This window comes from Cricetulus griseus, chromosome 4, assembly GCF_003668045.3.
Source record: "Cricetulus griseus strain 17A/GY chromosome 4, alternate assembly CriGri-PICRH-1.0, whole genome shotgun sequence".
In the NCBI taxonomy this organism is placed as follows: domain Eukaryota; kingdom Metazoa; phylum Chordata; class Mammalia; order Rodentia; family Cricetidae; genus Cricetulus; species Cricetulus griseus.
In genome coordinates, this window is record NC_048597.1 from 177,836,987 (window position 1) to 177,851,481 (window position 14,495).

The 14,495-nt window shown below is 45.9% G+C and overlaps 1 protein-coding gene across 1 annotated transcript in view; it reads left to right on the forward strand.

The window, feature by feature from the left end:
* The window catches only part of Dapk2 (death associated protein kinase 2), a 94,019-nt gene that overhangs the window by 52,835 nt on the left and 26,689 nt on the right, over positions 1 to 14,495 (forward strand). The window contains exon 2 of the mRNA XM_035444446.1: positions 5,194 to 5,415. Within this exon, the coding sequence (XP_035300337.1) occupies positions 5,194 to 5,415 (222 nt within the window). The remainder of the gene's footprint in view (positions 1 to 5,193; positions 5,416 to 14,495) is intronic.

Below are 14,495 nucleotides of genomic sequence, written 5' to 3' on the forward strand. Positions count from 1 at the left end.
GCAAGCCAGGAAACCAAGAAAATGCTTAACCAAAATGGCTGAGTTATATAGGGATCAGGCTGGGGGTCGGGGGTGGGGAAGCCTAAGCCAGGTTCCTAGAAGGGAGAGGTTTAGTATAGGGGTGGGGTGAGAGGAGCCACAGGTCGGGAGTGAGTCTTGTCTGGGGTTACTTTGAGACCTAACAGCAAGCACCTTTACCCAGTGAGCCATCTCTTCAACCCCCGGGTTTTATTTATTATTACTTTATGTGTATAGACATATGTGTGGGAGTCAGTTCTCATCTTCCACATTTCTGTGGGTTCCAGGGATCCAATCTCAAATCATTAAGCCTGCCCGGCAAGCGCTTTATCCATTGAACTGTCTTGCTAGCTCCCTCAAGATTCTAATCAGAAAATTAAGCCAAGAATGTGTGTGTGTGTCTGTATTAAAATTGGCCTTTAAAGAGAATAACTCAAAGTATAACGGTGTCCACAAAGCTTTATGAATCTATCTCATGGTATGATATTTGGGTCATTTGGGGATTATTCTGTCTTGGCAGTGAAGAATTTGAAAGGGTTAAGTCAGGCTCTTCCATGCAGTGTTGGGTATTGGAGTTGGGACATTACCAAACCTTGAGACACTATCTGAAATATACTCCTCTAAATGGGGGTTCCTAGGCAGATAACAGGGGAGCCCTTGTGAGGTGCAACCAGGCCCAGGCGAGTTCTGGAACCAGGCCTATCTGCTGGTGACCTAACATCTCTGCAACCTGCCCTGTCCTAAGAGGTGTTGAGTGTTTGAGAAGTTGTGCCCTCTGCCTGGGAAGTGGGGGCATGCTCCTAACACAACTGCAAGAGAGCAAGTTGTTACAGCACAGACTGGACTATAGTTTCTGTGTCTTGTAGATTTACTGTCCCTTGATAAACCTCCTACATGACTTTAGGCACCTATCAGCTTTAGGCACCTGCCAACACCTTGTTCCTTCTCACCTGGATGGTCAAGTCCTTTCACAGATATGATTTCTGGAACAACCCTCAAAGGTGGATGGAGCAGGCCTTATCACACACACCTTAACTTGAAAAGGGAAGGAACTGAGAACAAAGGAGTTAAATAGGCTGCTTGCTTGATGTCATGGTCAGTTAATGGAGAGACTCTTATTGGAACCCAGGACTCCCATCACCAGCCCAGAGATTGCAGAGTCTGTCCACAGTGAGTTTTCTGGCAGGGAGTGGTCTCTGAGTTAGTGTCATCAGTGACTCCCCCTGCATAATCCAAGACTGGGGAGTCTCTGTTCTTTCCCTGCATCTTACTCTGAGTGGCTCTGTCCTAACTTAGGGGAACCCTTGCTATTTGTCCTTCACCCCCATTGCTAGCTTGGTTGCTATGTGTGTCCTGTGTAGCCAGGACAGCCAGGGCTACACAGAGAAACCCTGTCTCAAAAAAACCAAACAAGCCTCAGCTTCTGGCTACAGAGACTTCTTGGGGCAAAAACCTGTAGTTGATGCTGTCTTCACCTGCCCTGGAGTCTACAGGTGCCTTCTGACGTGTACAGTACTACCTCAGATTCAGCTTTTGTGCATGTGCTGTGTCCATGGAGTAGTCCACTATGCATGTTAACTGCCGAAACCTAGGGTAGTTGTCTGTCTCTTCTCCCCCCTTCCCTCCACCCCTCTACACACACACACACACACACACACACACACACACACACACACACACACACACACACACAGTTTTTTTAAGAATTTCACTGGCCAGGGCATACAGTTCAATGGTAGAGTGCATGCTTGCATGTATGAGTACCTAGGTTCAATCCCCAGGATCTCTACTCTTTAGCCAGGTATGGTGGTGCACACCTAAATCCCAGCACTTGGGGGGCAGAGGCAGGTGGATCTCTGTGAGTGTGAGGCCAGCCTGGTCTACAGAACAAGTTCCAGGACAGCCAGGGCTACACAGAGAAACCCTGTCTCAAAACAAAAACAAAGAAAAATATTTCATTTAAGTATTTTATTTACAATGTTTCCCACCCCTTCTCTTCCTTCTGACTCCTCCCATTCCCTCTCCCCTTCCTGGATTCCCTCTCAAATTTATGGTCTTCTTATTCTTTAAACACACACACACACACTGTTCATAAACATATTGACCACAGTTTGCACAAAGTCAGAAGACATGAAGGTGCTGTTAACCTCTTCTACAGAGCTTTGACTTTGCTGATGCCAACAAAGGCGTTAGAAGCAAACCTTTCATGGGGGCTCCTGAAAACCAGTGTAACAGTTGTCTATCTTGATTTGTAGATTACAGTCACAGCAGTTATATATCCATGACTCCCTCAAGCAGAACCTGATGGTCCTTTCCCATCTGATTCTGTGTCTCCTTAAATAGTACAGGATTAAAGAAGGCCTCCCAGGGAATGTGACACCTAGAAGGTCAGCCAGTGGTAACAGTGACCCTAGTAGGGTTCTTTACCGTAAAGGAGAACTGTTCTAAGTCATCGTTCCCAGCACAGCTACCTAAGAAAGTCACACATCACTGGGCTCAGGGGTGCATGCCTGTAATACCAGCACTGGGGAGACTATGGCAGAGGGATCATGAGTTTAAGGCCTGCCTGAACTACATAGTGAGGTCTTTCTCTCTCTCTCTCTCTCTCTCTCTCTCTCTCTCTCTCTCTCTCTCTCTCCTCCCCCCCCCCAAACCCAGAATAAGACAAAAAGTTAAATACCTTCATCCCCAGGCTATAGCCCAGAGCTACCTCAGAGTCTTGGCCTTGAAATCTAGATCTCTTTGATTCTAAAATTCCCCAGAGGGTTCTAGAATGCTGCCAGGGTAGACACCTACTGCTCTGGAACTGAAAGAATCAATTAATTGCTTAGAGTACAAGTATTTATACTTGTGCTCTAAGTACAAATACTTATTTCCCGCTGGAAAGGGGAAAGAGCACTTTTAAAATGACACTGATCCCTTGGCCATACATTCCAGACCATTTGAAGCAGTGACTTCCAGGCCTAGGCATCTCTTACTCAGCCCTGGTCTACGCCAGCTGTTGCTGCTGAGGGTGAGCCAACCGTACAAATGTTTCCTTTACAGCTGTCTAGCAGTGAATCATGACTCCCATTTCACAGGCCAGGAAATGGATGCTCAGAGCAGGTAGTGACCTGATCTACATGACCTCATAAAGAAGGCCCTGAAGCAGGGCTGTCTAACCTTGAGACCTTCCCAGTTGCCCAGAAAGTTTTCCCTGCTCTCCCCGAAACAGCCAAAGGCAGGGGGAAGGCAGCCCGGGGCAGTGGCTCTCCTTCCTGCTATCCCCAGAGCCTGAGCAGAGGGCCCTTCCTGAGAGAAAAGAGGCCTCAAGATACCTGGTGTTTATTTCCATCCTAGTTACCCACTCTTGGAGTGCCTCCCTTTGGAGGGAGGAAGATTAGGTCTGTCCCACTCCTCATTCTCACTCTTACCCTGGAGAAACTAAGAGCCAAAAGCAAATACTCACTTGCTTTTTGAGAGCTTGACAGAAAGGTGGCTCCATTCCCTTCATCAGACCAAGGAGACTGAGGAATTTTTCAGTCACATGACAGAAAGATGGCTCCATTCCCTTTATCAGACGAAGGAGACACTACATCAAGGTGACCTGAAACCTTTAGGTCATGCTTGTACCTTCCCAGGTCATGACCTAGTCAGTGCAGCTTGAAGCTGGGAACTGGGGGATTTGGATGTCAAACCTAACCCTGTACCACCAGCAGCATGCATACAACTTAAAACCCTCAAGTTTCACTTTTCCATCAGTCCAGTCACTCAGGATTGTGGGAGGACAGTTACAGGAACTCTGAAATGTCAGGCCTGCCAGCAGCCTCTTGAATATGTTCACTCTAGCCTTCCTCGACCTGCATCAGCCCCTAGTGTGTGGACAGCTCAGAGCCAATACATGGAGCCTGAATAGCTGAAACTTTAGAGTTAGTGAACGGTGTAATGTAAATTTGGCTCCAAGCCTAGTTCCTAAGGTCTTCTTCTCCCCCAGGGCTCCTCTGCATCTGTTGTCTCTGCCTTTGTTCCCTGTTATTTACCAGCCAGCGCAGGGCACATGCTGGGACAGTGTTGAGTGAAGGGCAAGGTGGAGAGATGAATGAATTTGCTTTTGATGATGTCTCTCAAGTGCTGTGTAAGAGGCTGTTTAGCTGTTGGCTCTCTGCTTGCTTACTCGACTTCACTTTATTTGTGTAGGCCAGTTTATTTAGAAGACCCTCTCTTTAAAGATTATTCTAGCATTAGAATACTCTAGATGCAATTCCATTTTCCGAGGTTGGGACAAATACCCAGTTTCTCACAACTGTAACTTTTACACCAGACCCACTAAGAAAGTGCATCTGGGCTCTGGATCCAGTGGGCCCTTTATTAAGCCATTAATCAGAAGGTAATAAACCTTTCTGAGTCGCCCAAGCAATGGGTACTTGAGGGGAGGTGGAGGGACACAGGGCAACGTGGAAGGTGAGAGAGAGGACTTCCGAGGGTACGGAGGGGACACTAGCAATCACCAGGGATTTAGATCTGCCCTTGCTCAGGGCCTGAATAGAGATGAAGAAGCATGGGCTGCCCTCTGGGAAACTGGCTCAGGGCTGCTTGGATCTCTGGTGTGTACACCATTTCATGGTCTCTGTCTCAAGGAGCCTGAGCAGAGTCATGTCTCCTATAACTATCTGAGAAGCTTTGTGGGCAGCTGGCTTTGTCATTAATTCTGTCATGAATCACTTGACCTCTCCTTATGCCCAGTTACCAAATTTTACAACTCCATGTTCACACTATGATGATAATTAACCCTGCTAAGTGACCTTTACCCCAACCCCATCCTAGTCAGCATTCTTACCAACCCAGCCTATTTATGGACATTGTGACTTCAGCTGGCAGTTTAGACTTGGGTTCTAGCTGAGGCTTTGTAAGGACAAGGCCTAACCAAACCAATACTTTCCAGGGTCTTGGTGTTTGCCTTTGTATATCAGCAACATCATTAACATCTCATCCTAGTCAGATGTCAAGGTCTTGTAATAGAAGGGAATGCGAGTCCTGCCTTATCACAGTCACTGCATGTCATCCAGGCAGGGCCACTGGCCAGCGATATGTCTTTCTGTCTTGGTAGAATAACCTGGTGGGCTGTCTTGGTAGCTGGCGGCAAGGGTTGCTTCTCCAGCGGCTGCGACGTAACTGTTTGGGTCCATATCCCCACAGCGGCCAGTTTGCCATTGTGAAGAAGTGCCGCGAGAAGAGCACAGGACTGGAGTATGCAGCCAAGTTCATCAAGAAGAGGCAGAGCCGGGCCAGCCGCCGGGGCGTGTGCCGGGAGGAAATCGAGCGGGAGGTGAGCATCCTGAGGCAGGTGCTGCACCCCAACATCATCACGCTGCACGACGTCTATGAGAACCGCACCGACGTGGTGCTCATCCTCGAGCTGTGAGTGGGACGCCAGGACCCATGATGGGGCGGTGGGATGGGCAGCAGAGATAGGTCAGGGTGGAAGCTCTGGCCGCAGGTCCAGGGATAACAGCAACCAGACCAAAGCTCAGCCCAGAGAAGATGCAGTTAGTGGTGGGCAGCTTCCCTCTGCCTCAGTTAGCCCATCCTTCTCCTAAAATGGGGCCAAGTGGTAGCAAGTAATGGCCTAACTCTTACTTTCATGGGATCTTGGAGATCAAAGAAAACAGGGATTCTGGCTTATTTCTTGGCCGGAGGAGCATTTATGAGGGTGAGAAGGAGCAGAGGGTAGCTTGGGAAGCAGATGCTGTCAGAGAGGGGTCTGTCTCAAAGAGAAGGAGGATGAACATTCTTTCAACTCGTCCAAAACCCTTCTCTAGCCCTTCCCCAAGGGAAACCCACTACACTGGCACTGTATTTATTTCTTGTGTTATCACAGTGAGAGCTATGGTTTGCCCACTAACCCACCTCACTTTTCAGTAGCTACTGTTTAAAGATCCAAGCTATATTCTGCATTCACAAGGTGTCTTGTGTTTGTCATCTTGCTCAGTCCTGGCTTCAGTGAGTCTTACTAACTTGGAAAGGTTATTTTATATTCACTCTGTTTACCCTATTTCACCTTTATCATAATACAATCACAGAGACTCTTAGCATACCCATTTTACAGATCAGAACACCAACAAGTCAGCATCCTATAGCTGGGAAATAGCAAGGCTGCACATCTAAGCGGCTTGTGCAGACAGCCATGAACATGAGGAGGTACATCCTTGTGATGGCGACACCAAAACTCCAGCTTGGTTGGTCACCCTAATGTCCTCCTGAATAAACCCCCCATGGAATGAGCAAGTGGCCTCTGGTGGGTAGTAGAGTCTGAGTCAGGCTATGGCACAGTAACAATAGTCTTATCCAGCCAATGAGCAAGTTCCCTTGATAAGAGTATTTTGCCTGGGTGGTGGTGGCACACGCCTTTAATCCCAGCGCTCCGAAGGCAGAGGTAGGTGGATCTCTGTGAGTTCGAGGCCAGCCTGGTCTACAGAGTGAGTTCTAGGCTACAACCAAGGCTACAACTGCCCCCCCTCAAAGAGTCAACCCTTCCAAAACAAACAAAAATATTCTGTAAGCATCTGTCCATCAGCAGAGGAGTGGTGTGTTTTTCTCGGAAATTCTTAATTTTGTGACTGTGGGTAAGTCATCTGTGAACCAGGAAGTCTCCTTAACCTGGCTCCAGATTGAATGGACCACCTGGCATTTGAGATTGCTCTAATTTGAGACTTACCTGTATGTTGACAAGATATAAATTTATCCAGCAGAATGGAATTTGCATCCTCTAGCATTTGATTCTTGTGTTATAGAATTGCCCTTGCTCTCCCCTTCTCCAGGGCCCAGTGTCCTCTGTGTTTCACCCATGAACCCCCTTGCAAAGTGCACTAGTTACTGTCTCTGCCTCCCTGACCCAGAGAGGTGGCTGATGAAGGCCTTCCTCTCCTTCCCCGGGGATGGTCAGTCACGTGGACACTCCACACAGCATGCACTGAGGCTAAGGGTCACTGGTTAGCATCCTGATTCTCAGCAGATAGTGGCAATCCCATCTTCCTGGGAAGGCCAGAGTCACTTCTTTAAATGGCTATTTATTATCATCCACCCCACTCCCCTCACCCCAAGCCCCACTGGAACTGCAAGGAAATGCATCTATAATCCTTCAGTCCAAACACAGCTACTTGTGTTTCTCTGTGGTTCCTCCAATCTTTATCTCTTTGTATATAATTTTACAATTTCCTGTTCTACTTTTTTTCTTCAACTAACAAAATTCCACATATAGCCCCCTTTTTCCCATTTAAATAGCTATATTGTATTTCATTAAATTATACACCAGTGTTTCTCTATTGCTGGACATTTGCTTATAATTTTCCAGCTGTTATCCATTCCAAATTTTCCTGGTAAAAAACTTTCTTCCCAATGTTTTTTCCTTTTTCTTTTGAATTAATTATTTCAGCCAAATCTCCAGGAGTAGAGGATTAAGTTAAAGGTGGGCAGGTATAGGTTCCTGGTGACAACCCCATCTTCCTGGGAAGGCCAGAGTCACTCATTTAAATGGCTCCTTCACTTCCAGGCTGCCTCATCGGGCTTGGGATGTCTGGCTGAGGACCACTAAGGGTTTATGAAATGAGAAAAGAGTCAAGTTTTCAAAGACCATGCTCAGACCATACTTGCTGGGTCTAAGGAGGATTTCCTAAGGGAGGAAGATTTCTGGAAGGGGGAGGATTTCCTAGGGGAGAAGGACTTCTTGGAGGGGAGAGGAGGACTTCCTGGGGGAGGACGAAGACGTCCTAGGGGAGGAATTCTAAAGGTTTTTGCTTGAACTTGGCGACTCTTGTTGGACTGACCAGAAGTTTTTGACATTTGAGTCCTCACTGGACAATAGGCTTGCCCAGTGGTTGGACGTAAGTGTTATTGTCCACTTGTTCATTTTCAGGGTTTACTTGTTTATTTGCCAGTGTTTTTCTCACACAGCATCTCACTAATGTAGCTCAGGCTGATCTAGACCTCATGACACTCTAGGCATAGCCTATTAAGTGCTGGGTTGACAGATGTATGGGTTTATAGATCTGTGTCACCACGTGTGTATGTGTGTGTGCGCACATGTATGTGTTCAATATATGTACATATGTGGCAGTGCTGATGCTTCCTAGTTTCCTAGGCCCGGCAGCCATGGTAACATTCCATCATTGCTGATGGGGATCATTTATACACATGTTACCAGAAGAACTCTGGAAAGCATCTCACCAGGTGTACCAACCTGCAAGGGAGAAGGGGTTGACCCTGAGAACACTATTACAGAAGAGAGCAGCCAGACTCTTAGTCTTTGCTCTTCATATTAAAGCTGGAGAGATTTGATTTGGGGTATGAGCTAGACGAAGCTTGGAAGGAGCCAGGTAGTGGTGGTGCACACCTTTAATCCCAGCACTGGGGAGGTAGAGGCAGGTGGATCTCTGTGAGCTGAAGGCCAGCCTGGTCTACAGCATGAGTTCCAGGACAGCCAGGGCTACACAGAGAAACCCTGTGGAAGAGAAGGAGAAGGGGGAAGAGGAAGAGGAAGAAGATGAAAGAAGGAGGAGGAAGAAGAGGAAGAGGAAGGAGGAGGAGAAGCAGTTTAGAAGGAGATGAGAAATGACCTAGGACAAAGATCTGAGACCTGAGAGGCTCTTGGATGAAAACTATGTTTCCAGGTTTGCAGTGACTTTGATGTGTCCTCATTCCCAAGTAACTTGGGCTTCGTGATATGGAGAGAGCAATGTGAAAGGGGCACGTGGTGGACCTGAACTCAGGTGGTCTGGCTTTAAATCCTGGTTCTGTCACTTAGCTGTGTGACCTGGGGTGAGTCACTTGCTCTCTTTGGCCCTCAGTTTCCTTGAGTGATGAATGGGGATAGAGAAGTAGTCTGCATTCCTCCAGGTGGATATGGGGGCAAAGTGAGAGAACATTCTGGAAGGCATACTGTAGAAATGGTGAACTTTAAATAAACTTTTTTGAGAGCTCCTCCAGCGCTGCACCCCTGCAGTGACACTGCACCTAGAGTTTACTTCAAGGACTTGCCAGGGGCCTCCCAGCACTGATTCAGCCTTGTGTCAGGAGGTCCTCCCAGCCTGAGGTGTCCAGGAGACATCTTTTCTCATTCTTGTTTCGAGAAGAAAAGCTGAGGTCCTGGACCTTGCACACTGCACATCCCAAGGTTAAGATGGGAAGGACTGGGCCTCCACCCTAATCAGGAACAGACTCAGAGTGACCCTTGCAGCTACTGTCAGGTTCCAGTGCCTGCCCCAAGTCGGACTGGGGACAGGATGCTGGATGATATCACCAGGAGACACAGAAAATGCTGTGCTAGACTCCTCCCCAGCACCCAGTCCACCCCTAAGGGCCACACCCAGCCCATGCTGAGCAGAAAGGGCCTGCATCGTGGGTGACAGGTTTGTTCCATGAGTACTTGTGTCCCCATCCCCTAAACTTAAACTCTAGCCCTGTTTCTGTGATAAAAATACCAACAAAAGCAATTCGAGGGAGGATGGGTTTACTCTGACTCATATTTTGAGGGTGCAGTCCATCATGGCAGGAAAGGGGTGCTGGTCACATTGCAGCCACAGTCACAAGTCAGAGAATGGTGAGCGCCAGTGCATAGCTTGCTTTCTCTTTTTCACTCAGCCCAATAGGATTGAATATTGACCACATGTAATTCTAAATTTCTAGTAGCCACATCCAATAAGTAAAAAGTAATAGGTAAACTAATTTTATTGACCCCCAACAATACAGACTTTAATGTGTAGCCAGTGTGAAGTTGTTAATGAGGATTTTACATGTACATATTTTTAATTCTAAGTCTACATAAGCTGATGTGGATTTGACCCTTGGAGCACATATCCGCTTGTAGGTAGCGCCCTGGTTAAAGTGAAAAGGAGTTCTATTTAAGCAGTAAACTTGTGCTTACTGAAGAGATTTTATGCTGCATCAGTTTTTGTGTTAAAATTGAATTAGAATAAAAATTAAATTAAAAATTCAGTTCCTTAGTGATATTAGCCATGTTTCAAGTGCTCAGTGGCTAAATATTGTTGAACAAACTATATAGAGAGGGCTAGTGAGACAGCTTCAACAAACATATGTACTTGTACACAGGCCGTTTCATTCATGAGCACGATTATGAAGGCATGGAAAATGTTGGAAAGGGTGAATTCTATAGTTTTTTTTTTTTTTTTTACGTATTATCTTACGAAGTATTATGTGTAAGTTAAGGACCATGTTTTGACTATCTTGAGCCCATGAAGAAGGCATATTTTATAAAATCATAGACAGGAAGCTCTAAGGGCCATCTTGCCCAATCTGCTCTTTTTCAGGTAAGAAAAACCAACCACTAAGGCTTGCCTAGAGCAGGGAAATGAGTCGCCAGGTCACAGCCAGGTAGAGATAACATTTGTTCCTCTTTGTCATCTGTCTCAGTTCATTCAGACTGTGGTATTCATCCTCCTTATCCCCAAATGAATGTCATCATCTCCTGTAAAATATACAATCCTAAGAGGCTTAAAAAAATCTTAACTGGTTGCAGCATTAGAATTTAAACAGTGATAGTACACTGTTTAAATGTGTGGTGCATGGTGGTGCACACATTTCTTTTAGCACTCAGTAGGCAGAGGCAGGCAGATCTCTGTGAGTTTGAAACCAGCCTGATCTACGGAGCAAGTTCTTGGCCAGCCAGAGCTACAAAGAAAGACTGGGGTTTTTTGTTTGTTTGTTTTGTTTTGTTTTGTTTTTTCAATGCACAATGTAATCATTTATTTAAAATTAGAATTTGAACATCAATGGAAACTAGCCAAAACCATATGATGGAGCCATCTGAAGCAATGGAACACCCGCAGGTACCAGGCTCTCAACCCCTGCACCGATTAACCGGATGCTTCAAGGAGCTTTTCTATATTGCTTTCTAGAAAACAAACATTTCACTTTCTTAAAGACTCTGTTGCCGGACGTTGGTGGCGCAAGCCTTTAATCCCAGCACTCGGGAGGCAGAGGCAGGCTGATCTCTGTGAGCTGGAGACCAGCCTGGTCTCCAGAGTGAGTGCCAGGATAGGCTCCAAAGCTACATAGAGAAACCCTGTCTCGAAAAACCAAAAAAACAAAAAAAACCAAAAACAAACAAACAAAAAAAACACGACTCTGTCTTAAAGAACAAAACAAGCAAACACAAGTCAGTGCCTTAGGAGAACACATTTACAACAGTTATGGGTGAGAATCAAGGTGATTCACTCAGAGGCAAATACACTGTAGTTGAGATGAGAACATCACACAAGCATTGCAGTTTTAAAATTCAGTGTGGGGTAGGTTTAGTATAGATCTTTCTATCCCAAAGGAGCAAATTAGGAAAGAAAGAAAAAAAAAATGAGTTACTGGTCTTGAGTCAGTCTAAGACCTCACAGCTTCAGAATCATTTTGGCAAAATATTTTGCTGTTCAGGCCCATCAGGGCACACACAGATCCTGCATAACAACTTTGGGTAACCCTGCCCTCATCTTTGCTGGGAGCAGCCCACACCATAGCCTCACAGGTTGGAGTTGCCTGTCTGTGACTCTTCCAGATTAGAACAGTACACACACCTGTGGGCCTACTGGTCTAGCGTCTCAGGGAAACCCCATTCCTATGGCCTTCTGGGTATTACTGTAGTGGGTGCTCTCTACATGGCCTCCACCCACCCACAGTTCTCTTTCCAGGGGCCACTGAACTCTGAGGCATCCTTTGAAATCCAGGTGGAAGTAGCCACACCCCCATAGCTTTGCTTGGCACAGAGCAATCACTTCAGGCAGGAGCCAGTGGGAGCCACACCTGGTGTGACTGATGAGCTTGTTAGAGTTTAGGAAGAAAAGACCGCCACATGAACCAGTGCTGGGCAGTGGCTGGGCTCTTCCTTTGATAGGGTTCTGCCCTCGGGTCCCTGAATGTGGCCTTGTGATGGGAGTGGAGCTCTACCCCCATATGAAGTCTAAGATGACTTGAAATCATTATCTCATTGTCTTGGACAATAGGCCTTTATACAGTTGACTAATCTCCCTCATTGTCTTGATGAATAACACCTGGCCTACTTTGGGATAGCTGATCCATGTAAATCTTATCAAGCAATCCTCAGCCACACCTGTGTTCTCTCAGAAAAATCTTCACAGATTTTTCTCATTTTTTTCTTCCCTGTAGGAATAGGCTTTGACTTCAAACTTTTATGTTTTCCTTATTTAACTAATAATTATATTTAAAAATACTGCTCTTTGGGCCAGTGAGATTGCTCAATGAATAAGGGTGCCTGCCACCAAGCCTGATGGACCTGAGTTTGATCCCTGGGACCCATCTGGTGGAAGGAGGGAACCACCTCCTGAAAGTTGTACACACACACACACACACACACACACACACACACACACACACACACACACAGAGAGAGAGAGAGAGAGAGAGAGAGAGAGACATACACACTACATTTTAAAAATTTGTCCTCTCCGTTTAATTTCACTGTGTCAAGAGAAACCAGACTGCTTCATCAGCACTGTGTTTAGACATTTTCTCAGCCAGATATCCAATCTCGTCACTCACAAGTTTGACTTTCCAGAAGACACTAGCACGTGATCAAAATTTGTTGGGGGATATTCAATTGTACTGTGACCCTCGAGTTTGCATTCACGTTAATTAAAATTAACCTTGGGTCAGAAGGCTGTGTTAGCAACTAGCTGACAGAAAGCATCAGAGACAGAGAGAGATAGGAAGTAGTAGGGTGGGGTTTGGAGTGGTACAGCCTTATTTGGTTTGGCGAAGCCGAAGCAGGGGTCCTCCATGGACACCAGGAGGTTAGCCAGTTGCTATTCAGCCTCTCTGAGCTTGCAGGTTTTATCCCAGCCTTTGAATCTCAAGTCTCATTCGTAAATAGAATGACAGAGATTTAGTTAAAACTACCTTTAGTGGCAGCAACAGGGCTCCCCCAAACCAGGGCTGGAGCAGAATTCCTCCAGGCTGCAGCCTGAATGGCCAGGTTGCTGCTAGAGAAGCAGGCTGGGAACTGGGGAGTTGCAATTGCTGTCTGAGATAGCAGTAGAAGTCACAGCCACTGTGCTAAAGTTAAAACAACAAAAAGTCAGTGAAATTTCTCTGCAATTTTATTACAAAAGTGGTCTTTCTAATCGTCTATCCAACATCAACCAATTCCACATTCCTCAATTCCACCTGTCATCCTCATCAGAATGGTGGTTGCCATCGGTGTTTACCAGCATCCCTTCCTTCCCAGAGCCATTCTCTGCAGATGACATTGAAGATATATCCCAGCATGCATCTCACAGCTCATCTGGCCTCAGCCGCCTCTTACCTACTTCCGAAGCCACTTCCATATCCTTAGGTTTGTTTTTTTGGCCACAGTATCACCCCACTCAATACAAATGTCCATTGTTAGGTTCTTCAAGCAGCTATATAACAAAATACCACAAACTAGGTGGCTAATCAAACATTTATTTCTTACACTTCTCAAGGCTGGGAAATTCAAGTCCAAGGCTCCAGGAGACTTGTCTGGGGAGAACTTGCTTGTTAGATAGTGGTCTTCCTGGGTAACTGAAAGGTTTCTGGGGTTCATGGTAAACACTGGGCAGAGTGTCCTCTTGGGTAAGAGATTAGAAGAATTATTAGTGTTGTAGATAGACAGATAGACATGCCAAGCATTTTGAAGAGAGTTTAGATCCACAGGGCTAAATGATCTCTTTGGTAGGTTTCAGATGGGACAGTGATCCTATACTATGTAGTTCACAAGTAGCCCTCAGTATATGCTTGTGGTCAGGCTGCCTCTGATTCCTGGGTGGTGGGGGAAGGGGAAAGATTTGGTCATTTAATTCATACATGTGTCTATCATACAGGGTGTGCTGCCTGAAGCCCCTCATTGCTTAGGGTGCTTATAAAGCTTCTCTTGGGGAAGTGAGAATCATAGTCACCCAGACAGCCATGGCAGGGCACCTGTTATTTCTTTTATGGCAGCTATGAGGATAGAGACAGAAAGTAATCTGAGTGGCTGCTCCCCCAAACCTACCAGTTATGACCTCAGCAATTGCAAGCCCCTTATTTCGTCCCAATTTACATTTGCTTCTATATATATATTATATATATATATATATATATATATATATATATTATTTATTATGTACATTCTGCTTCCATGTATATCTGCACACCAGAAGAGGGCACCAGATCTATGGGTGTGAATTTTAATTATTACATATGCCACACTTCACACAATATTTGTAAGTTACAGAAGAGCTAAGCAAAGCTAAAGAAAACACGTACACACACACACACACACACACACACACACACACCCCATATATAGGATCCTTTGTGTAGCTCTGGATGTCCTGGAACTCACCGAGGTCTGCCTCCATCTTCTAAGTTCTGGGATTAAAGGTGTGTACCTCCAAACCTGGCTAAACTGTAGGATTTTAAAAGACAATGCAGAGTGATGCCAGGACTCTGGGCATGGCTCAGTCGGTAACATGCTTGCT